The sequence below is a fragment of the Protopterus annectens genome, chromosome 2.part1 (assembly GCF_019279795.1).
Source record: "Protopterus annectens isolate FY-2018-M chromosome 2.part1, PAN1.0, whole genome shotgun sequence".
Taxonomy (NCBI): domain Eukaryota; kingdom Metazoa; phylum Chordata; order Ceratodontiformes; family Protopteridae; genus Protopterus; species Protopterus annectens.
In genome coordinates, this window is record NC_056729.1 from 679285389 (window position 1) to 679310096 (window position 24708).

At 37.6% G+C, this 24708-nt stretch overlaps 1 protein-coding gene across 3 annotated transcripts in view; it reads right to left on the reverse strand.

Annotated features, from left to right (window-relative positions):
* MTUS1 (microtubule associated scaffold protein 1) overlaps positions 1 to 24708 on the reverse strand; it is a 2531455-nt gene that overhangs the window by 628302 nt on the left and 1878445 nt on the right. For all 3 annotated transcript variants that reach the window (XM_044062416.1, XM_044062417.1, XM_044062418.1), the window contains one exon: positions 19722 to 19788. In XM_044062416.1, the coding sequence (XP_043918351.1) occupies positions 19722 to 19788 (67 nt within the window). The remainder of the gene's footprint in view (positions 1 to 19721; positions 19789 to 24708) is intronic.

The following is a 24708-nucleotide window of genomic DNA, read 5'->3' on the forward strand; positions in this document are numbered from 1 at the left end:
GGGGCATTTATCTCAAGGTGGTAGAAACCAGATAAACGACTGTTCAGACAGAAGATCAAAGATGTTGCGCAGACTGGCAGCAAAGCTGTTCTTAGAATGGTAGTTCTGGATGTCACCTATATGCCCTATGCTGCGTGTGGGGAGAATGTGTGTGACACATGGTGCACCCATTACAACCTAAAGGCTCTTGTATACTGGTCGGATGTCAGACTGCCCTTGGCAGGGAATCCCTATGGTAAAGAATACAGCAACAGTGAAGACATCTACTTGTGCTGGGGCACTTGAATGCAATCTTCCCAAACCCCAAAAACCTCCTAGACATTCCACCTGCAAAATTATCCTCAGCAAACCCAAAAGAACTCAGAGACAATAACAAACAATGCACATACAGCCTCACCCAGTGGAGTTTCAAATACCAAGCCCATAAAGGCAGCCAATATACTACCCGGGACTCTAGTCATAGGGGACTACATTGTATGACATACTGTTGCCCCATTCAACAGGTTGAACAAGGAGAAAATAATGGTCAATTGCTTATAAAGGGGCAGGATCCACCAAGTTGAGCATGCAGTCAAGTTAATGCACCACAGGCACCAGTATGATTTAGTCATAGTCCACATAAGTGTAAATGACTAGAGATGTATTTTGGAATTCCTGACCTATGCAAGAGTGGTGTCTGTCCACCTGAGACATAGGTGTCAAGCTAGCTAGCACTGAGCAGCATTCTACCTTCACCAAGAATAACACCATACTGAGCCAGAAGATACAGCAAACATACTGGCCGTCAAATTCAGCATCTACCCCTCTCCCCCCTCAACCTTCACTTAGGAAAAAACATCCCCTCAGGAAACACCATCTAATACAACTCCCCCCCCCCCCATTATCACTAGGGAAAAGGTCCTTAATACTCCCTCCAAGACCAAGAACAATGATTAAAAGAGTCCAAACAATCTCTCAGGATTCTTTCTAAACAGCATGAAATATGACGTGTGTACCTTTAACTCCAAGTGAGTGTGGCCTGAGCCTTTAATAATTAAGTTATCACCTTAGAATTCTAGCAAATACTCATCGACAGAGATCAAATATCAATATAATTGTGTTTGCCATCATGTATGCCTTAAGGTAAAATATTCTGATACCTTGTATGAAGCATGGTTTTGGAATTATTGAAAGTATGAACAAGTAATATTTGACGCCTACAGGAGCAGTAGGAAGTAACTGCAGATGCACCTAGAGGCATCACTCGGATGTAATGAGTTAAGTGTAGCCTCCAAACAGGCTTCATGCCTCATGAATGGAGAACAGCAACAGTCATCCCTCTGCACAAAGGTGGGTCATCTACAGACCCTGGAAACAAGCCATGGGAAAAATTATGGAAATCATCCATAACATAACACACATGAACTTCCAAGATGACTGCACATTGAGCAAAAGCTTAATTCAAGCTCTCCCAGTGTGAAAAACTCAGCAGAGAAGGCCAGTGGACTTCTGAATTTTTGGGTAAATTTCAGTAACTGGTTAGTAAGTGCACTGCCTGGATGCCAGGAACAAATACAGAATCTGAAGGAAAATCAGCTACAAAAGGTAAGGAAAAAACACTGAGAAAAGTACTGTTGTTCAGCAAAAAGCAGTACAAATTCCATACATGACTTCCAGTAACCTGGAGGAAAGCATAAGACAACTTCACAGAGACCTGGTTAAAATAAATGAAACACTGATGGAGTATATCAACTCAAACAACAAAAGGCTGGAAAAAAATGGAAGAAGCTTTAAACAAATATTCAGATGAGGTGATAAAACTGCAAATATCAGAGGTCAAAATGAAGAAAACCCTGTCTGAATATGAGATTGCTCAAGAAGAGATGTTTTAAAAATAATAGAATTTGGAAGACATAGCACATATGGAAAACCTGAAATTTTCAGCTGTACCAGAGAAGCTGGAAGGAACAGACTATTAATTTTATGAAATAAGCAACTGGATTGGTATTCCACAGATGAGTTGTTAATTGAAAGGGTACATCATATGCGTATGCTCCAAACCTGGCTATGAGAAAGCAACCTAGACCTTTAACAGTCAAGATGCAACCCTACCAGCAGGAGGAATGGTTTCTGACAAAACTGTGGCAGAAGGACAAAGTATTACAAGTGGGAGATGAGTGTTTGTGGAGAATGATTACTCACTGTACACCAGGCAGAAAAGGAAGAAATGTATTCCACAGAGAGAGACTGTGTAAACGAAACCTTTCCAATGTTTCAACATAAAATGCTTGAGAGAAGAAGGGAGTATGACAGTTGACTACAAGAATTGAGAGTAAATTGGAAATGAAGCAGATACATGATTTGGGACATGAATACGAACAGGAATAAAACCAGTAACTTGGAAACTGACAAATGTGATATTACAAAGTAATAATTATATTTGTGAAATATGAAAACAAGAAAATCTGGAAATATTGGACTTTGTTGGACTGGGGGGTGTGGCTCTCTAAAGTACACGGCCTACTTCATGTCATTAATGTTCAGAAAAATACAAGAGTGAAACAGGAGGAAGAAAGTTACATTTTTTACTTTAACGGTACTATTTTTAGTGTATGATTTTCTTTGCATACTGTAAAGTGAAGTTTTCTCAGAATTTTTAAATAGAATAGGAATACTATTGTAAACAGATGCTCCTTTTTTTTTCTTTACTCCTTTTATTTTATTCTCTTTCTCCTTGTTCAGTTTTAAGAAACGAGACACTGCAATGTAAAAAAAAGGTTTGGCTAAAAGAGCATGACAAAACAAAAATTAATGCGCCTTTTCTCATTCTTGCATGGGGAATTTACTGGATTAAGGCCCTTAGCATGACCTAGTAACATGATTTAAGATAAAGCAAGTAAATGAAAAAGAATACTGAGTATAAGGCTTTTTTTCTAACAAATTTAAGTCTAGTAGCAATTCTGTCTGTTCCTCATGTCTCCATGGAAACAATCGGATAAAAGAGAAATTGGCTAAAAAAAAAGAAAAACTGGATAGGAGTTATTGTTTTCTGAAAAATGCAGGTGTTTTCCCAGCTGGGAGAGCTACAGTGGATATAAAAATTGTACACAGCCCTGTTAAAATGCCAAGTTTTTGTACTATAAAAAAAAGACCACAATAAATAATTTCAAAACTTTTCACACCTTTAATGTGACTTATAACCTGTATAATTCAATTGAAAAACAAACAAGTATGTTAGGGGAATAATATAAAAAATAAAAAATGTACAATAAGCTGACATAAGTGTACACACCATTAAACTAATACTTTGTTGAAGCACCTCGATTTAATTACAGCATTCAGTCTTCTTTGGGTAGGAGTCTTAACAGTATGGCACATCTTGACTTGGCAATATTTACCCACTCTTCCTTGCAAAAGCGCTCCAAATCTGTTCAGATTGCGAGGGCAACTCTTGTGCACAGCCCTCTTCAGGTCACCTCTCAGATTTTCTATTGGATTTAGGTCTGGACTCTGGCTGGGCCATTCCAAAACTTTAAATTTCTTCTGGTGAAGCCATTCTTTTGTTGATCTGGATGTATGCTTTGTTCATTGTCATGTTGAAAGGTGAAATTCCTCTTCAGCTTCCTAGCAGACACCTGAAGGTTTTGGGCCAAAAGTGACTTGTATTTGGAACTGTTCATAAGTCCCTCCACCTTGACTAAAGTCCCAGTTCCAGCTGAAGAAAACCACCCCCAAAGCATGATACTGCCACCACCATGCTTCACTGTGGGGGTGGTGTACTTTTGGTGATGTGAAGTGTTGTTTTTGCTCCAAACGTACCTTTAGGAATTGTTACCAAAAAGTTCAGCCTTGGTCTCATCAGACCATAACATTTTCCCAAATGCTTTTGGGAGACAATGTATTGTTTTGCAAATTTTAGCTGGGCCTGGATGTTTTCTGTGTAAGAAAAGGCTTCCATCTTGTAACCATACCCCATAGTCCAGACATATGGAAAATACGGGAGAAGATTATCACATGTAGTACACAACCTGTACTTGCCAGAAATTCCTGCATCTCCTTCAGTGTTGCTGTAGGTCTCTTGGCAGCCTCCCTGACTAGTTTTCATCTTGCATTGTCATCAATTTTGGAGGGACATCCAGTTCTTTGCAACGTCACTTTTGCCCCCAATATTTTCTCCACTTTTTGATGACTGTCTTCACTGTGTTCCATGGCATATCCAATGCTATGGAAATTTTTGTTGTACCCTTCTCCTGACTGACACCTTTCAACAATGAGATCCCTTTGATGCTTTATAAGCTCTATGTGAACCATGGATTTTGCTGTAGCAGGCAACTGAGTAAATGTCAGGAAAATACTACTAGGACAGCTGAACTTTATTTGGGGTTAATCAGAGTCTCTCTAATTGATGGCAGATGTGTACCTTAGAAGACGGAATGCTGTAATTAAGTCAAAAGGTGCTTCAACAAAGTATTAATTTAGGGTGTGCACACACAAAGTATTAGTTTAAGGATGTGCACACTTTTGCAACCAGCGTATTGTTTTGTTTTATATTTTCCCCTAACAGATTTGTTTGATTTTCATTTGAATTGTACAGGTTATAGGTCACATTAAAGGTGGGAAAAGTTTTTAAATGATTGATTGTGATCTCATTTCTTTTTAATATCATAAAAACATGGCATTTTAACAGCAGTGTGTACACATTTTATATCCACTGTATAAAGATAAGACAAAACCAGATAGCACTTAGTAGCACAGGATGCACCATGCATCTTAGCATGGATAACCGTTCTTTTAGGTTAACTCAAGTCAGAGTGTGGCTTTCAGGTCAGGATATTTGTTCCTATTAGGAGGGTAAAACTTTAATATTTGTAGTAGTACATAGTTTTGTGTATTTATATTAAGTTAAACAGGTTTCAGGCATCCTCCAAGTTGGTTGGGCCTTGGGCTAGCAACCTGAGCTTGTAAAACATGCAACTGCTACAGAGAAATGAGCACTGAAAGGTACTTGTTGCCTGATGTACCACATGGTGTGTAAACGGGAAAGAGAGCGATCACATTTTAGGGAGTGTTGGGGGAAGTTGTTTGAGGGCTTTCAATAAAACCACAATTTTAAGATGCGTCATAGGCTCAAATGGATATGACAAGAAACAACTGTATAAAAAAATTACACCTGCCAAACAATATATGCATGTAACATAAAAGCTGGAACTACACATTTAACAAAAAGCTGTTTATACATAAAAGGTGGGAATAATAACTTTTTAATACAATGATACTTTCTGTAATGTTGTTAAATGTCAATGGTCTCTCAGATAAATACAAAAAAGAAAGTAATGAATTATAGTAAAAAATGTAGTGTGTAAACAGCTATGCTACAGGAGACATACCTGGACAGAACTGAACATGTGAATTTCATAAAAAAAAAAAAAAAAAAAAAAAAAAAAAAAAATGGTTTTCAGGATAGTTATTCAGCAGAATACCTGGGACAAAGGAAAAGAGGAGCGCTTATATTAATTGTAAGAGGAACTTCAACAGTGACAGAAGAGGATGAAAAAGATAATGGAAGATTTGTAGTACTAAGGGGCTACTGGCAAGGGATTATTACATTGGCATGTATTTATATTCCACCAAAATCTGCTACAATCGTGCTTAAGAAAATTATGTTAGAAATCAGCTTTCAGCAAGGAATATTGCTTAGAGGTAGGGACATGAATTTTTTTGCAGCAGCAGTGAAGGTGTGCCGGGGGGCCCAAAAGGGAATGTACAACAAAGGAGGGTAGACTTTGAAGAAATCTATGAAAACATTTGGCGTGGAAGTGAATTTAGTCCCAGGAGCTCTGAGTGAATTTACATATTCCCCAAGATACAAAACCTGGGCTAGGCTACACAGAATTTACATTTCACAGGAACACGTGCATTTAACTGAAGGTGTTCATATGCACCCAATAAGTATTTCAGATCATGCCCCAATAACTAAAATAAAAATACAGGATAATGAAATAAAAATGAGACAGTGGTACTTTCTTACCTATCTACTGAAGAGAGGAATTTAAGGAAGAGGTAGTGGAAATTATTCAGAACTATTAATGAAGCTAGAAATTTCTTCTGAAAATATAGCTAGGGTGTGGGATAAAATTAAAGTGCAATTTAAAAATAGGGTGGAAATAGAAGAAAGGGAGATATGGCACAGAAGTAGCAAGAATTACTTAGGACTCACAAATGTTAAAGTACTGCAGAATATGCAGAATCTCAAAGAACAAGAGGAGCACAGCAACTGCAAAATGCTAAACAAAACAAAGGATTATCTCGATAATACACATTAATTTACAAAGACTGCTGTTAAGCAACTCTTTTTTATAACTCTAGAGCACAAAATATTTTAGTACAACTCAGGCAACAGAAAGTAGAAAGGGCTATTGCCAAGCTTGTGGAGCCTATAACAAGGAAGATAACTAGGTCCTGGAGAGATATTAGAAATATTTTGGAAATCCTACGAAAATTTGTGTAAAGCAGAGAAATATAGAAATAAAGAAAAGGTACAAATGGAAATGTTTATGGAAAAATTAAATATGCCAAGGTTACAGGGAGATGAGGCTCATTTACGAACAGGATAGGAGAGATGAAATAAAAATGGTGATGTATATATAACCAATCTACAGGAAAGTTCCCTGGAAAAGATGATATCACTGTGGAAGTTTGGAAGCTAGGAGGAGAAACACGCACCACACACCAGGATAAAGTACAAACTCTTTACTGATGTATCCGGTACCTTGGCTTACGCCTTCAAGGAATACATTTTATATCAAGCAGCCATCTTTTATATTATGGCACCAACAGGTTAATTAGATCCAATAAATTATTTGAAATCAATTATTCTATTAAATACATTTCAATACATCCTTTAAAGTGCCTATATTGTTATTCCCTATTAAATAAACATTCCATTACAAAATATGTAATTTTCATATGCATTACTATATAAAAAAACTCATATTGCCATTATCATGAAGAGAAAAATGTATGTACATATCATGAACACTTAACATTAAAATTAATTTCAATATTCAAATTTCATAAACAAATTATGTATGTATATGTACTAGACCCACAAGGACGCACAGCTGGAAAGGGAACTAATAATCTATCATTCACTTTACCTATTTTAGCTGAACATCAGTGTGTTTAAATTATCTCATTAATTTCTAACATTTAGATCCAACTCCATATTTAACCCCCTGGGATATAAAGTTTTAAAGTTGGAGACATTTTGTTTCCAGCAAAGATAGATTACTAACTAGTTCATCCCCTATCTGCTGTTTTGGTTTGGCCAACATACTAAAAAAGGACTTATCTGAGCTTTCATGGGATTGAATAAAATGTTCAGTCACAGGGCTTTCCATCCTGCCTCTTCTATCATCTCCCAAGTGATCCACGATTCTTTTTTTCACAGCTCTTTTCATTTGACCTATGTACTATTTGACCATAATCACATCCAATAATGTAAATTATGCCCCTTGACTCACAGTTATACTGATCCCTGGCTTTATATGTTTTGCCATTAATATTCACCCCATCTAAGTTTTTAATTTTCTTACATATGATGCATTTTCCACAAGGGAAACTACCCTTTCTACCATATTTGCTTTCCAACTTACCTATGGATAGCAATTCTTTCAAATTCTTCGATCTACTGTAAAAAAAAAGGTAACACTAAATGGAAAAATTCTTCCAAATCTTTCATCATTAAGAATAATGGGCCAAAACCTATCAACCAGATCTTTCAGAATTTCTGAAAATAGGGAGTATTTATTTACATAAAATATGGATCCCTGTCCCTCGTTCTTTTTCCCAAAATGAGCCATGTCTCTATTCCTTCTATCTTCTCCACACCTTTGATTGTGTGTTAGCCCCAGCCTCCTTTTAACTCTATTTTCTGCTGTCACCAAAACATCCTCTTTATATCCCCTTCTTGAAAGTTTGTCCCTAACCTTGCTGAATTCATGTATTAACTTGTCCTTTTCCGAAGTGTTATTTGCTGTCCGCAAATACTCTCCGCGTGGCAAGGATGCCAACAAATGGGGGGCATGTGTCCTTCATGTAAGGTTTGAATGCCACTCATCCACAAACAATTCCAAATCCAAATATTGTATTAAATAAACATGCACCCAGTAATAATAGAGTTAAGGGTATGTGTAAGTGTTTAGACTGAAAAGAGTGCAGATTTATAGCAGAAGGACCTTATGTAGAAGTACCTATGAAAAAACCATTACAGTGCCAGGTAGGTTTACATGCAGTTCATAATTTGTGGTATACATGGCAAAGTGCCTAGCATGTAATTCCTTCTACATAGTTTAAACATATATTAGAATGTCCCAAGTGTTCAAAATTTTTGTTTTCAATAACAGACTATGTTTTTCCTGATTTTAATGGGGACAAAGGAGAGTTTGAATACAAAGAGCTCAAATGGCAGATTCTGCTCAATGCATACAACAGACCTGGTCTCAATAGTGGGGTGAATTGTAAAGTTGTTTTACATAGAAAAGCAAAATATAATAAATGCAAGTAGAACTGCAGTTTTTCTAAGTATCTTATAGTAATGTTTTTAGTTTATGTTATTTGTATAAAATACATTAACTGGTTAACTTAATAGTAATTTTTTGTCACTTTATTTAAGAGTTTGCCATTGGGATTATGGGTGTTTCTGATGAAGGCCATTTTCATGGTAGAAAGCACTTAAGCCTGTATGTGTGTCTATAAAATGAAGTTTTCTTTGGGATTCACCACCTGGTAGCTTTTGGAATTTATTGCAACATCTTGCAAGTGTTTTTCTGTATATATAAAATACCACTATTGTTGATGGGCAGTGATGCAGAGAAATAATTTTACAGAGTAAGTGAGAATTTATGAGCAGGGCATTTACATTCCTTGATAAAATGTTAAGATTTATTAGGAGGATATATGAGGGATTGGAGGTGAAAATTTAAGTGGGCGAGTTCCTCTCTGAATTTCTGCTTGAGTAGAGGAACCAGACAAAGGTGTCCTATTTTCCTGTTATTTGTATTATATTCAGAACCAATAGCAAAGGAAATAAGGGACTCTGAAATTCAAGGATACAATTGGTACAGTAGTCAAAAAAGCTGGCTCTATTTGCAGATATTATTTTAAAACTGACAAAACCTGAAAATGACATTACAGAGTTGTGGAACATTTTGAGTGTATTTCAAATCTTTTCAGGATACAAAAGTAAGGAAGCTAAAACCAAGGCAATAGCCATAAAATTGTACCCACACACTAATACAGTGACATGATAAAATGAGGTATTTAGGAGTATGGATTAAAAATGATTCTAGTGCAGCAGCTGAGGATATGTGGAAAGAGGCTAAACAAAAGAGAATACAAAAACTGAGAAATTGGAAGCTCTCTTATGTATAGTAAGATGCAAGCAGTTAAAATGTTTTTAGTCCCTTTAGTCAAATACGCAGATCAGGCATATTTTTATCAACCAGAGAAATTGTGGATAGCAATCAATAAAGAGCTGAATGATTTTATCTGGGATGGGAAGATGGCAGGAGTCCAGTGGAATAAGCTGATTCTTCCAACAGAAGGCGGCAGACTGGGATTACTCGACTTGAAGAGGTATTTCAGAGCTGCACGGTTAAGGCTCCTATACATAGCACAAACAGAATCCTATCATTCAAGTGGAAAGGGATGATGGTGAAATGGGGGGAAGCTCAAGAAACAAGAGGAGACAGAGATTTTGGATGCAGATCTTTAAGGAGAATAATAATAATCATACAGATTATATTCATAAAGTAGCAGAAGGTATTTTAAGAACAAAGCCAACACCGGAATGGAGATAGGGATGACTGCAGTTAGAATTAGAGATTCAGGCAACAGGCAAGATGGCGCTGGAATTTACTGGAGAAACTGGTAAAGGAACCAAGGTACCAGGAGAAAATAACTAGAGAGGGAAAGGTAATAGAATGAGAAGATGCCAAGAATTTATTTGGACTGCAAGTTAGGGATTGCCTTCTCTATCGAGGAGTGATACAGTATAGGCAAAGAGAAAGAAATTGTGGGGGGGGACTAAATGAAAGACTAACACTAGTAGAATTTGTAGTACAATCTTGAACAGAAGCTGCCATTAAAAAAGGAATAATTAGACCACATACAGTATTGCATGATAACTATACGAATCAAACAGAAAATGTTAGAAAGGATTGAGAAGAAAGACTGCAATTCACAAAGGAACAATGGGGCGATATATGTACGTCTCCCAAATCCATCCATAACCCCTTTTTCCCATTTTGCACATGGGGTCAGGGTGTCAGTTCAACAGCGACAATCACCTTGAGCCAAGGTTTACACCACTGAGTGGCTAGCCCTGCCATGGTAGTTCATCCATACCAATCGCTCATACACGCACTCACACCTACAGCCAATTTAGAGTGCCCAATCCACCTACTGCTTGTCTTTGGAATTTGAGAGGAAACCCATGCAACAAAATCTAGACTTAGGATTTTTGCCTGGAAATGTTTACGGAGATTTTTATACCCCAAGTAGATTCCAAAGAATTTTTCCTCAGACAGGAAATGTTGGAGGTGTGAATGGGGACGAAAGAGGTAATTGGGAGCATATTTTCAGGGAGTGTAATGAGTTGGCAGACTTTAAAGATTCCCTGCAGACTATTTTGTTGGAGATAATGGGTGAGCAAATTGGTGCAACTAGGGAAATTATTTTTCTGAGCTATGATACAGAATCAGAATTGCCTAGACATAGTAAGGCCTTGCAGAGTCCAATTATGGTGGTTGCCAAAAAAGTAATTACTAGAAAAATGGAAATAACCGTCTAAACCATCTGTACTGAAAGTAGTGAATATAGTAACAGAGATAAAACATCTGGAATTGGACTCTTTAAAAAAAAGGGTAGGAACAAATTACATAAACATGGGAATTGTGTGAATAATACATACAGGGAAGGAATGAGGGTTAAAAGAAGGCAGGACTTGAATAAGCTAGGTAATGTTTGACAATGACTGGGTAAGATAAGTGATGTATAACATTTGCAACTAGGATTATGTCAACATGGTTTGTGATGTGAAATGTGTGCAGCTGGGATTATGTCAATATGGTTTGTTTTCCCTTATATAAATGTATGATTGCCTATACTATAAGCGATAATTTAATAAAGATGTTTCTTGTTTTAAACACAGGTAAAGAGATCTTTAGAACAGGGTAGGAGTAAATTACATTAAAAATGGTAATTGTGGCAATGTATGCAGAAAAAAAGTTCTGAGTGAAGAACAAAATTTAAGAGAAGGCAGAAAATTAACTAATTATGTAATGTTGCTTTGATCATATAACAATATATGTAATGTATATTTGTAAATGGGAACTTGTTAATATGGTTTGATTGCTTTTGTATACATCTAAGTTTTTCTATGTCACAAGTGATAATTGAATAAAGGTGTTTAAAAAAAAAAGTAAGAAATAATGACATAGGAAACCTCCAGACACTGGACACAACCCAATTTGGTTTCATCAAGGCAGTCTATACCTACTCAACCTCGAGAAGGTCAGCAAAGCAATGGATGAGGGCAAAATGGTTCATACTGCCTACCTTCATCTAGCCAAGCTATATGACACAATCCCCCACTCGCACGTTGTTGACAAACTTAAGAGGTTAGGTACAAACCATTAAGTCACCCATTGGATAGCCAGCTGGATCACAGACAAGACCCAGGAAATTAGAATTTTCTAAATAGAGGCCAGTCACAAGTGGAATCCCTCATGAATTGGGTCCTGGGACTACTCCTTTTTTGACATTTACTTCTCTGAAGTCAAGGTCAATGTTAATGGACTCTGACCAAATTTGAAGATGACTGCAAATTCGAAGCGGTCACTGAATCACCCTCTGACAAATGTTCTCCAGGAAGGGCTCACACAAACTGGTGCCAGAGCCATGGACTAAAACTAAATGTGAAGAAATGCATAACAGTATGCTCTGGGAAATCATCTACCCCTGGTAACTATCATATTGATAACACATCCTATGAGTTAACCCAGTAGTCGGGGACTTGGAAGAAATACAGACAGTATAGCCTTTCACCATCACATGTCTACATTAGTGAGGAAATCATTCTATGCTATGTAACTTATAAACAAAGATACAGGTCCAAGGTAGCAAGAAAAGCTCTCTAAACTAAATCCCAGCTTATCTAAGAGATCTCTCACCCAAGAGAGATAGAGGGAGATTTGTGACACACTGAAAAAGACTGTGCAAAGATAAACAAGTCATCTAAATATGGAGAAAATGTGGATACCTTGCAGCCTACAATGAGTTATAACTGGAGATAAATACTGTGTCAGTGCTCTTAATGCAGTGGATAGTCCACAGAGTAAAGAAGAGAACTGATAATGTGATCCAGATACACAAAACCTTAAGAAATGCCAGAATTCTGGATGAATAGGGATGTGCTAAGCACCTATTAAATCTAGTGTTACCAAAAAAACTTGACTGAAGGGGAGGTAGCATGTTGTGAAGTGATATTTTGAGTTTGGGCACTATTACAAACTGGTTTAAGAAAGATCCTAAACTGGTCTCTAAGCATTTTTTCTTTCCTTCTTTCGCTGGAACTAAAAACATCCTTGAATATCCCTTCCCAAGTGGGAACTGGTTCTTTCACTCCCTGGGACATGTGATGGACAGGCAGAAACAAGAGAGTCTGGAATGGAGGATGAGGTATTCCTCCCTGGAAAATAGGAATTTCCTCCCACTGCCATCTGTAACCTTGATGAAAGATCTTCAGAATCCATTTGTAAGAAACTATCTGTTGCCAAAGAGAAGATTAAAGATTCAGACTTTCGGTAAGAAAAAAAGGGGATGCCTGGGTGGCAAGGAGAAACAAAGTATATTAAACAGTCATTATGACTTATTGAATTGTTCTTGGCTTCAGGAATTTCCAGAATTCTTCTTGGAACTCATTTGCCATTGTTTTCTTAAATGTCTGTTTACCTGCATCTTGAGACCATTTTGTTTCTTACAAAAACTGACGAAGAGTTGGAGTGTCCCTTGGAAATATGAAAAAAGGAGGACTGAAAAATGTGAGATTCGCTGTATCAGCTCATCCCATCCATCCACACATTTTGATCAGCTGTGCATCAGGGGGCGGGGGGGGGGGCAAAAACAATCTATCCAAAGGAGCATTTAAAATCTTATTTTTAACCACCACCTGGGAGATTCTGAAAATGCAGCCATGCAAACCTCTTCAAAACTGCACCAGTGGCCATAGCCCTTGAAAATGTATCAGTCACACACATTGTATACGATAAATAGTGAACTGAATAGAAGAAATTAAATTAGATTTTTCCTCAGAAGAAGAAAACTCCATACAAAGCATTCCTTATACTTTCACAATTAGTCAAGACAAACCTTAAAATTTGAGCTTGACAATTCAAATTTCTGAAAATCAAACTTATAGAAGCAAAAAGTATTTCAGAGTCTGAATCAGAAATCCGAGGGGAAATCCCTGTTATCCTTCAGTCTCCTGTCCAGTCAGATGCGGTTTTCCTTCCTAGACAGAAGTTTTAGGTCTGTGGGATGACACTGGTTCAAAATGGGCTTTAGAGTCTGCAGTACAAAACTGAAATGCTGGGGGAGATTCAGGATGGGGTGGGTTGGAGGAGTAAGATCTTTTATGAGGATGTAGAAGGAAAATTCTTTCAAAAATACCATAATCATAGAATAACTTGAGCCATCTTCAACTGAATATGCAAGAAATTGTAAAACCACTGGAACAGAAAAGGAGTCTCAACAGTCCAGTAAACTAACATCAATGCATTATTTAATTCCAATAATCATATCCACAGACTTTCAACAGGACAGCATTTCCAAAACTTAGGAATCCAGTACACTTGTACCCAAGAGAGAGAACATTATTTTCAAAAAGACAAGTTAGAATTAAATTCTAATGTATAGTTCTAGATGTGCAACACTCGCTGGCCTCAATCCCCTGTCCTGAAAAGTATAACTACCCTCCTCCACAGCAGGTCCATGTGGAGTTCTTAAAGCCTTAGAAGCTTTTGTCAAGTCCAGGAGTTCATACCGTCTAGTAGTACCCCCACCATAAAGAAACATTTACTGAAAGTCACTGTATGAGTCGATCTCAAAAAGGCATCTCTTAGACTCAGATATTTCCCCATTGGTGGTTTGCAAGCAGGCCCCATTTGTGTTGGAAAAATTAAAAAGCAGGGAATACATAGAATCATAAGTTACAAGGCAACTGAGCAACAAGGCCATTTCTACCTTTCCAGAACCCACCCTTAGAGCTTACCTCACTTTTTAAGGCTAGACACAACAGTCATAGCACTGGTGAATTTATGTATACCCAATTCAGTGATCCAACTCCTTTATAAAAGCAGACAGTGTCACACCGTTTAACTTGGAGAGGAAGCTTGTTCTGCAGAAAGGCTAGGTACTGCATGACAAATCTACTCCTCCATCTTATTTGTTAGAGTAGATTTAGATTTCTGGTCCTAGTGTTATAGCAGGATGATGTGATTTTTTGGAGGTAAGAGTTCTTGGACTACTGGTTCCCTTATGGCCCTATAAACCAGGCACAGATCACCTCTAAGGAGTGTATATGATAATGAATACAGAGATACAGCCTCCAGTCTCTCTTTGGCAGCTCTGGTTTTTAAGCCCTTGATCTTTTTGGTTAAGAACCTCCAGTGTCTTTCCAGATGCTTGGTAAGCTTAGTATGGTACATCCTGAAAGGGGAGTTGTAAGGATCTAATCAGTGTTAAGAACAGCAGGAAAGGACTTACTGCAACTTAATGGAAATACCTTTTGCCATTAGCTGTGCAAGGCAGAAAAGATATACTCACCACTGTTGCAACATGATGGTCAAATGAGGGGAAGACACATACACAAGTTAAGTCAAGGTACACTGTGTACTTAGAGCTAACCCACAGTCTATGGCCTAAGTGACTGTCTCACAGTAATTTATTAAATTCATCAGATACAATCTATCATTGACAAAGCCAAACTCCTGGGGATAGAGTCTGATAAGATTTTTGGTATCAAGTCAGTTTTATATTCCATGGTGTTGCATAAGACTAGACTAATTAGATGGACAGGTCTGTAATTCTCTGGGTCAGTAGTAGTACCAACTTTGTGGAGTGGCATGCCAACAGCTGTGCACCACAGAGGGCCAAAGCCCACTGCTAAGCTCAGGTTAGAGGCGCTGAGGAGTGGGTCCACCAGTCCTTAGCTATACTTAACAGGCAATCAGGTATGTTGTCAAGCTGCATGGATGAAGTGATCTTCATTTTGAAGAGTACCTTCAGTACATGCTCTTTTGTAATGACTTGTGGCTTGATTTCTACTGGGATAAAGGAGTGCATGTCTCTGGGGTTAAGTTGGCACTAAATTATTTGCCAGTGTGTTGGCCATATCCACTGGATCTGAGTAGGTAGCATCACCATAATCAAGCTCTGGGCAGTGTTAAGTACTGTTCCTTTTTTCCTACCATAAAAAAATATGAAGTTGTTTGGCATCTGTAGCAAGTCTGAATTCACTTGATGCCTGTGTTTTTCTGATTTCCATCTTTTTAGTTTTAACTAGTTGTTTCATGTTCTTAAGTTGGGGGGTCTTTTACACTGCTACACAGATTCAGGATTTTCTTTCTTTTATAATATAGTTTATTGATGAACATGAACCACCTTGTTGCCTTGCTTTTAAACTTCTACATTTATTTGAATCTAGTTGGGAGTGCTAAGTTAATACATTTGTCCAAGTGGGGAGTAGTGCATGCCAGCATAACACTTTGCAGTATCAGCATTTTACTTTTATACTCAAACTTGTAGATTTTACCACAGAATTGTATATTTATATACTTGAAGTCTTTGAGTTCTGTAATATTTGCTTCTTAGGTTTTGCAATTTTTTTATGATCTGACTAGACCAAGGAGGATACCTTGTACATACACATGCCAAGTTTGTCTGGGAGCAAGTCAGGGATATTCTGTCCTCTGAGTTCCTTAAAAATCGGGTCCAGGGAGGAGTAGTTTATATAATCTAAGAATTTTTGTGCAATTCCAGCATTGGTCCCCCAATCTACCACGGAGTAGTTAATGTCACCAAGGATAATAGCATTCCTGCTTATAGGAAGTTCATCAAGAATATTTAGGAATATAATTTTCTGGGGACATATAGGAGATCCATTAGCATGTTGTGATCATGTAGCCGAGCCTATATAGTGGGATACGAATATCTGTAAGCTCTGTGTGCAAGTCCCTAGAAGGTAATGTGGCCTCTAACAAATATGGATTCTGACCAGAGTTTCCAGCTGGTACTGAGGGAATGCTCTTTGGGGTCTTAAGCCAGGTGCCTCTAACATGTATATGCATGGGCTCCAAATGCAGAAGATCCTCAAGGCCGAGCAGTTTGTTGTTTAGACTTCTACCATTAAGCAGTGTGACCTTAATGTGGTCCAGTAATTGCTTTGGAAGTTAGGTTGGGAGGTCCATTACATTTATGTTGTCTAAGAAAAGGCACAATGGGGCAGCAAAAAACTTTCACTAGTATGCTGAACCCTTCAATTGTGAGTTGTACACCAACTTTGATGAAGCAAGGATGATTATTAAACATCTCATCCCATGCTGACAAATACTGTTATCCTCCTAGAATGACTTCAGGTATTTAACCAAATTTTAAATACAATCAGTTTTTTTTTTTTTAATCTGATGATATTCTTGGTGATGGAAGGATTCCACCCAGTACCAAGGGTGTTTCTGCACATGTGACATATATGGAGAGATCTGTCATCTCTCCCTCTCTACATATCCCTCATGATTTTGTGCACCACGTCATTAACCCCAACATGGACCACCACCATGTCATAATCATATCTAACTTGTTTAAGGGTCCTCAGGAACCTTGAAACATCAGCAATCCTGGCTCCTGAAAGATAATTCATCTCACAGCTCTTCTCCAGTTTTACAATTTGGAATCAGTATGTCTAACTATGGAGTCACCAATCTCCAATACATTTCAGTTTGTTTCTAGATAGTTTTGGTGTAATGGATTTAGAATACACTGTTTCTTGGTAACGTTCAGCTTTTTTTTTCACTAACTGGTGTTTTAGTGATTGGCCTTGCTCCCACTAGGACTGCTGAGGCTTGGGCAAGGATTTTAACCTCCTCACCGTATACTTTAGTATGTGTATGTAAGTGATGCTCACAGGATCTGTTTGGCTGTGAAAGTAAGGTGTCAAATTTCCCTAGGTACTTGCATCTCTCAACTACACAGCGACAAATAAAAAGATCATCTGTGTGAGCATCAGGCAATTTTTTTTATTGGTTGAGTATACAGAGTGCTATGAGGCTGATAACAGGGAAGAATAGTCAGCTGACCTTCCACGGCAGACCAAGGGAACAAGAGGGATGTAAAGAAGAGTAAGAGAAGATAGTAGAATTTTGGCTCCTGGATTAGTTCCGTGTAAAATAACAAAAGTAGTTTAATTTCAGTCTGAGCACTACGATAACAGTATGTAGTAAACATTCTAATCTAAATTAGCTATGAGGTTAGTTTGAGGGAAGCAGTATGGAATTGCATTTTCAGTGACTGGAGAGGGAGGAAAGTTGAACGGTACAATTTGCCCCTTGCAAATAAATATCCAGAAGACAAAAGGGACCAGGCAGCTTGAACACTGGAATCTGGGGAGAGCAGGACAAATTTGGTTCATCAATGAATCCCAGCAGAATGCACCGATAGGCTAGACAATCTTTTCTTTGGAATGCACTTGTGAACTCTACCACTCCACAAGCACTTTTATTTTTGTTATTTTAGAGACTCTTCGAAACAGGGGAGAATGTTAACAGTTGCATGGGGAATGTAGTACTGGTTAATGACAGTTAAGTTCTAAAAATACTACAGACACATCCAAAATATCATAAACCTAGAATGAATGCTGCATCGCTTTCTTGCAATAAAACAGAACATAGAAAGTAAGGACTCTCTCCACTACTGCATCTAATAAAAAATAATATCCATCTTTCTGATGTGCACAACTTTAATTCATTTTGAGAAAGGAAAGAATCCTAGTATGAAGTGGTATGCTATATTTAAAATCTTCAGAGTAGCATCATAAACTCAGGCAAAAAAAATGAATAAAGGTTACACCTGTATCTTTTCTCAAGTACTTTACATCCTTTTAACCATTAACAGGGATATACATTCATTTTCCTGAGAAAAAAACACTAGTAAATCCCACATTTGGACTGTCTAGGAATTGAAAAAAAGGATTTTCACAGAATTTGGCATTTCCAGCCATGGAACTAATACACCCAAGAAGCATTTCTGCTACTTTTTACTATTTATATCGGCTTGCACTATTGAGTGTTCTGTGCCTAAAATCTGTTTACATTTTCAATATATCTTGATGCAGAAGAAAAGTGTAATGAAATAACCATAATGATTGGAAATTATATTTAAAAATCACTGGTATATTTTCTGGATTTCATCTCATGAAAGCATATCATTTTTTAGAAAATCGGAAATCAGTGTTCCCAGACCACACCTGCCTCTTTTCTCCAGAAATCACCTGTTTTACTTTTAAAACGTTTTGCATGGTTGGACACATTCTAAATCACCAAAAACAGAGTCCATTGTTTCCAGTAGCAGGTTTAAGCCAAGCTGCACTGCTTCTTTTGTACTTAAAATGCTAACCAAAAGTATATCTTTGTGGTTACTCAAATTACTGAACTCTAAAGCAGCTTCTCTATATTTCATTGAGCTTAAAAATGGATGTGGTCCCTACTGGTCAAGTTCCACACAGTGAAGATGAACCACTTGATCACCATTCAATAGGAAATGACTGCTGGTATGGTTTCTTAGTTTGCCTTGCCAGGAGGGATGTCTTTCCTTTAGAACATTTATTGCATTGTGTCTGTGCAACTGGGACGTTGGTATGAGTTTGGGCGAGGGGCTTGCCTCCACTTGAGGATGCAGGGGGCTTGCTACCTGCAAAGACAACATTTTGTTTTCCATCTGGACAAGGTTAGAACTAGTTATCACCCAGCTCTAACTTCATCCAGATGTAACTCAATGAGTCATAGTGGAAGCCTCAAAAGCATGTTTCCTACATTTATTAAGACTGATTCCATAACACCCACTTGAGTGCAATGCAGATGTCTGCAAGTCACCTGACGAGTTTTCAGTTCACTCAGAAAAACAGGTAACCTTGGCCAGTGGGCTTCACACAGTTTACTAAATAAGTATGAAAGAAAATACTTTTTAAAACTGGTTAGCAGATTGTTTTTTAAACCCACATGATCTACTGTCACACCCTGTTTTAATTAGAGAGACTGGTTTATGTTTTTTTTTTTTTTGCTTGGATTCTACATCAACGACCCATTTTAAACAATTTAATACAGATGTAAAGAAAAAGGGAATGGCTATTCTTCATTTCATGAAATGTAGCAATTTTGCCATCTAATGTCTTTTCATATGAGGCCCTGCAGCTTGATGTGGACAAATCAGTGCCAGGAATTCCAAGAACAGTGAGGTCAAACTGTTAGTCTCAGGAGATATTCAGAGCTTAAGTATATATGCAGACTGCAAAGATTAAACCAAAAAGATGTACATCAACACATCTGCACAACACAGAAAATGAGCAATTTTTGTCTGAGCTCCCTCCTTAAGTTTCAAGGCTTTAAAATGTATGTAAACATTATTCTTACCCAAATCTTTACGAAGGCTAGCAAGTTCCTGAGATAGTGCTTGGCGTTGTTTAAGTGCTTCCTCCCGCTGTGAAAAGAAACAATCAACCATCTGGTTACTAAGTAAATATTTTGGGTCTAGTACTATGAAGTTAGGAATGCACATATCGTCATGATTTTACAAAAAAAAAAAAAAAAGCAAGGAGCAAGTGAGAAATAATGACATGTAACTTTTATATGCCAAAGCTCCTATGCACTCTAACCATAAAGTTTATTGTATTGAAACACAAAAATAAAATGATGTAAAGCTAAATGCAGTAGATTAATCACAAATACAGTAATGCATGCTTATTTTTAAGCAGTGTACAATACTCTTGTATTGCATAGCACTTATTTTACTAATCATTAATAAACAGTTTTCCATTTAAACTATTCACAGTTTCTATTCCTCTTACCACCCACATCAGGACCCTCAGTCCTCCCTTTTTCCAACCCAGTTCATAAAGAAGTTCCACTGTGGAATGTCACAGACATGCATATAATGATTTAGTAGGAGTATGATAGGGTTCTTAGTGTCTCAAGGCCTACCCTGTAAAACTGTCATTTTTTGTAATTAATTTTCCCATCATCCCCCCCCCCCCATTTGTTTATAGCATCTGATTTAAACTTTAGTTACTCTCTCTCACACACAGTTTTTCAGCACACTACATTTGTATTTCTTATCACATCATATACTCTTGGTGAAGGATGAGATTTTATATGCAAATGACAGACACCATGGGACATAGAACTCATTTTAAGTTCAAATGATCAATGATAATTACAAGGCTAACAACCCCAGTGCGCCTTTTTTAAATCTAGCCATGATTAGCAAAGGTGAAACTCAAACACTTTACTTTGTGACTGTAAGGTAAACACCTTAACCATTATGCTAGCCCCCAACATTTAATGTAACCATTACAACAGATGGCATGTGCAAGTTATAAAAAAAATGTGGTGTGTAAAATAGGCAGGTATATTTTTATGACATTTTCTCTACAGTACCAGGGCTTATTAAAACCTTGTTTTTATAAAGGCAGAATATTTGCTTCTAAAATACTCTTTAGAATTAATTTCCTAGTTCAACAAATTCATCACATGCAGGCCAACTAAACGACTGCTGTTGGGAACCCACAGGTCATTAACTTGTGGTTTACATCTTTAATGCTAAGAACATTGTTATGAATGCTTAGCTAAATCATCACCAAAAACATTCCTATATTTTATATATACAGCAGGAGAGAGATAATAAATCATGTTAACAGATGAACAAAAACTATGGCATGTCTCAAACGGGTTACCTGCTGAGTGTATACCTCTGGTTTGAAACCAAACTAGGACAAAGACTGTATATAAACAGAAGGATGGATGAGGGGTACTTCCCCATAAACACAGTGAAGAAAAAAAGAAGACACTCCCTGAATGTTTCTAGCACTTCTGAAACCAGTCTGTAACCAAGGCATGAAGAAAAATAAGCAAGTAGTACAGATGTATAAACAGAAATAATCTATTCTAATCAATGACTTAATATTAAGCAAACTAAATGCAAAGCTTTACACATTCAAAAGTACTCAGTAAATTATATGGCTAACAATTCACCAGTTAGTTTAAAACATACAACCCTGCAAGTTCTCACTATCCCCCAAGCACTTGAATCGGGACAAAACAACTTGCATACACTATGTGGTCCATTTGCAAAGCATGAATGCAGGTCAGAATCTCTCACTTGCAGCAGTCAGCTAACTCCCTCAACATGCTGCTTTGCACAGAATCATATGAATGCGGCTATTTACCCTTCTTCCAGGACATGGTCTCTTGAGACACATCTTGCTGCTGGAGCAGCCCATTTTCTCAGTTCTGTTATTTCCCACACTTCACTTTAAGTATACGTGTTTTAATCATCAGAGAACACAGGTAGCCAAAACCATAGCTCCAAACAGGTCTGTCTACATTTAAAGGCACTTCTATCAAGAGTTCCATTGGATCTGATCTTCCAGCCCTTACTTACAGCTGTAGAGATACCGTATTACTTGTAAGAATCACTCCAAGAAAAACAGCAACTGCAGCTTCTTCCAGGCTCTGGAACAAGCCCCAGCTCATAATGTATGAAGGACTGGAGACAGGCATTAGTCTGATCGATTGCTACTTACTCAAATGACAGTCTGTACAACAGCAGAATGTTCGCTGACCTTATCTGCAGATAAAGGGAAGGCTGTTTATTTTTAGAACTACTGTACAGCTAATATCATATTTGAATGTGAAGCAGGCCATTTCATGTAATAATACACGAGAGGACGACGTGGAGATTTTGCAGAGCAGTATCAAGTTAAAAAAAAATGGTTATAGTAAAACAGTTACAAGCTGCACATTCATATAATACTAGGCTAGATAATGTAACATTTTTTTTCTTTCATATAAATATTCTTTAATTTCAGTGTGTTGGTATTGTGTTGCATTTTAAAATGTGTGCACATTAGTACTATAAAAGTCTGATTAGGAGAAAAACAAAATGAGTTAATCTGACAGAAATGTATCAGAATGAAATTAAATTTCCTCAAGACAGCTATCAGCAGTTTTCAGAGAGATGGCACACAAGCAACTATGGTATTTAAGATGTATTTTAACACCAATACCATCCAGATGACAACCAACAGGTGGTGTGGAGTTCAAACACATCCCCACCTTTAAAGGTTCTGTCAAACAAAAAAAAATGTGCAAGTGCAACTGCAATAGTTGTAACAATGTTACTGTCAACGGAGGGTAACTTACCTGAAATACAGCTCTCCAATACACTGGACAGATAAACTATACAATTTATAGGCAACCAGTAGAAAAAAAAACAATATATTTCAAATTCTGTACATTAGTTTGTCAGGGGAAGGGCACCAAAAGTGTATTTACACCTAAGCTACAGTAACCAAGCTAGAACTAATACAAACCAAATGTTGTACAGGTTTACTGTTTTTTCTTAAACTATCCTTAGTGCCTGAAGGTTACTGAACATAGCATTATTAGCCAGTGTATCTCACTATACATGCACGTAAAGAAAGCTTCACTTGTGGTGTTGTGTCTTTCAGCTTTCCCAGTTAGGGGTCGCCACAGCGGAATTCCGGTCCGCTAATGATTGGTAGTTGATTTTTACGTATCGAGTTACCAGCCCTGACGCACAACCTTAAATGAAGGTATGCCCATTTACGCATGTCTCCACGCAGAAGACGCTCTAGCTGAGAATCGAACCGGACAGCTTCTTACTGTGAGGTGACAATGCTACCGCAGCACCACCACTGCAAAGGGCACAAATGATGATTTATGACAGCATCTTGAAAACGCTGCTCTGAACACCATTTTTCTGGTCAATCATGCAGCAATAATAAAGTCTTGTCTGATAATTTGTATCCTAATGTTGTCTGACCGCAAGATGACACGAACCATTCCATGCTTATTTTCTGATCTTACAATATTAAAGGTCTTCCCCAGAATTGCATTTTTCCTTGCCAGAACGCACGAGAATCCTTTCTGAGTGTTGCACCATGTGTGTGGTGACCAGCACAGTCCCCTCCCAGCTTTACCCACTCTACACCCAGCAGCTTTAGTCCTACATAATGTAGTCTGGGGCTTTGAGAAGCCTGTCTGGCTGTTGCCATTATGGCATTGCACTTTGCTGAGATCATGACTAAAACGTGAACTAAAGATGCCCATGACAACAGTATTACAATGTAGACAAAACCAAATTCCTAGGTAGTTTGATATAGTCAACCTGTTATTCACTCAGCTGTTTGTAAAAGCTTAAATATATTTTACCTCATATTTCTCGTGGCTTATGTTAACATTTCAATTTCTGTGTTATGTACAGTGTCCTGTTTATCTGCCTGTTGGCCAAACTGAGCTATAAGCTTTGTAAATATTTTGCTTTCTTACTGCTTCAGCTACATTTATATTTTGTCACTACATCATATTATTTTTGTAATTGCCTTGAGGCCATGGGATGTGACTGAAAAGGGTCACTGGCCCAATCCTTTCTCCCAGCTAATGGGGAAAAAAAAAAAACTGAATATTTACATTCAGTGTCCCAGCATTTTTTTTTTTACTGCATCGTATTTCAGCAGCCATTCATTCACTAATGCTGAAGGACATCAGCCAGAGGCAAACGTGTTCCTCCTTGGACTCTGCCTTTCCTATCTGCATCCTGTCTAAGCACAACACTGTCCATCCCCCCATTTGCATCATTCTCATAATTCACAAAGCTACAGAGCAGGATGACAAACAGTGCAATGATATGGGCACAGATAAAACAGCGCTTGCTGAAAGCTACACATTTTATATCATACAGACATTTCACAAGAAAAGCAAGAGAAATTTATACAATAACTAAGATGACATTTCCATTGATATGTTATGATTTCCAACATTCTCTCTGCATATGCACCAGGCAATTTAAAATAACTTTTTAAAATAACATTTCTCAATCTAGGCACTGCACACTTACTCCAGTTTTTCAAAAAGTACTACAGTTCCTCAGTCTGTTCTACTGACTTGCCCTTGTGGCTAGCTAATATTTGACAAGCAAAGCTTGGAAAATTCACTAATTCATCACATGCTGCATATGCTGATTAACATTTTAATGCATTTTTTCCTTCTTCACCTCCCTCTCTCCACAAAGACCGACATTAAGAGAATTTATTAAAAACAAACATGCACACATACAGTAATGCTGTAGAAATTGTATGCACTGCAAATGTGTACAGTCATACATTTAAAGCAATGCTCTCCTCTTAGTTTGGCACTTGGCTCCTGTTAGTTATCAATAATCCTAAAAGGACTGCTTGTTTGGACAAATACCAAACACTGGCTCAAAAATGCGAACTATGAAGATGACACACCTTTAGTGAAAAACAAGAAGCAACCTGCATTTTTTAAATATCTACAACCCACAATATTCGCCCCTTTACCAAGTACAACTTCTCATGTA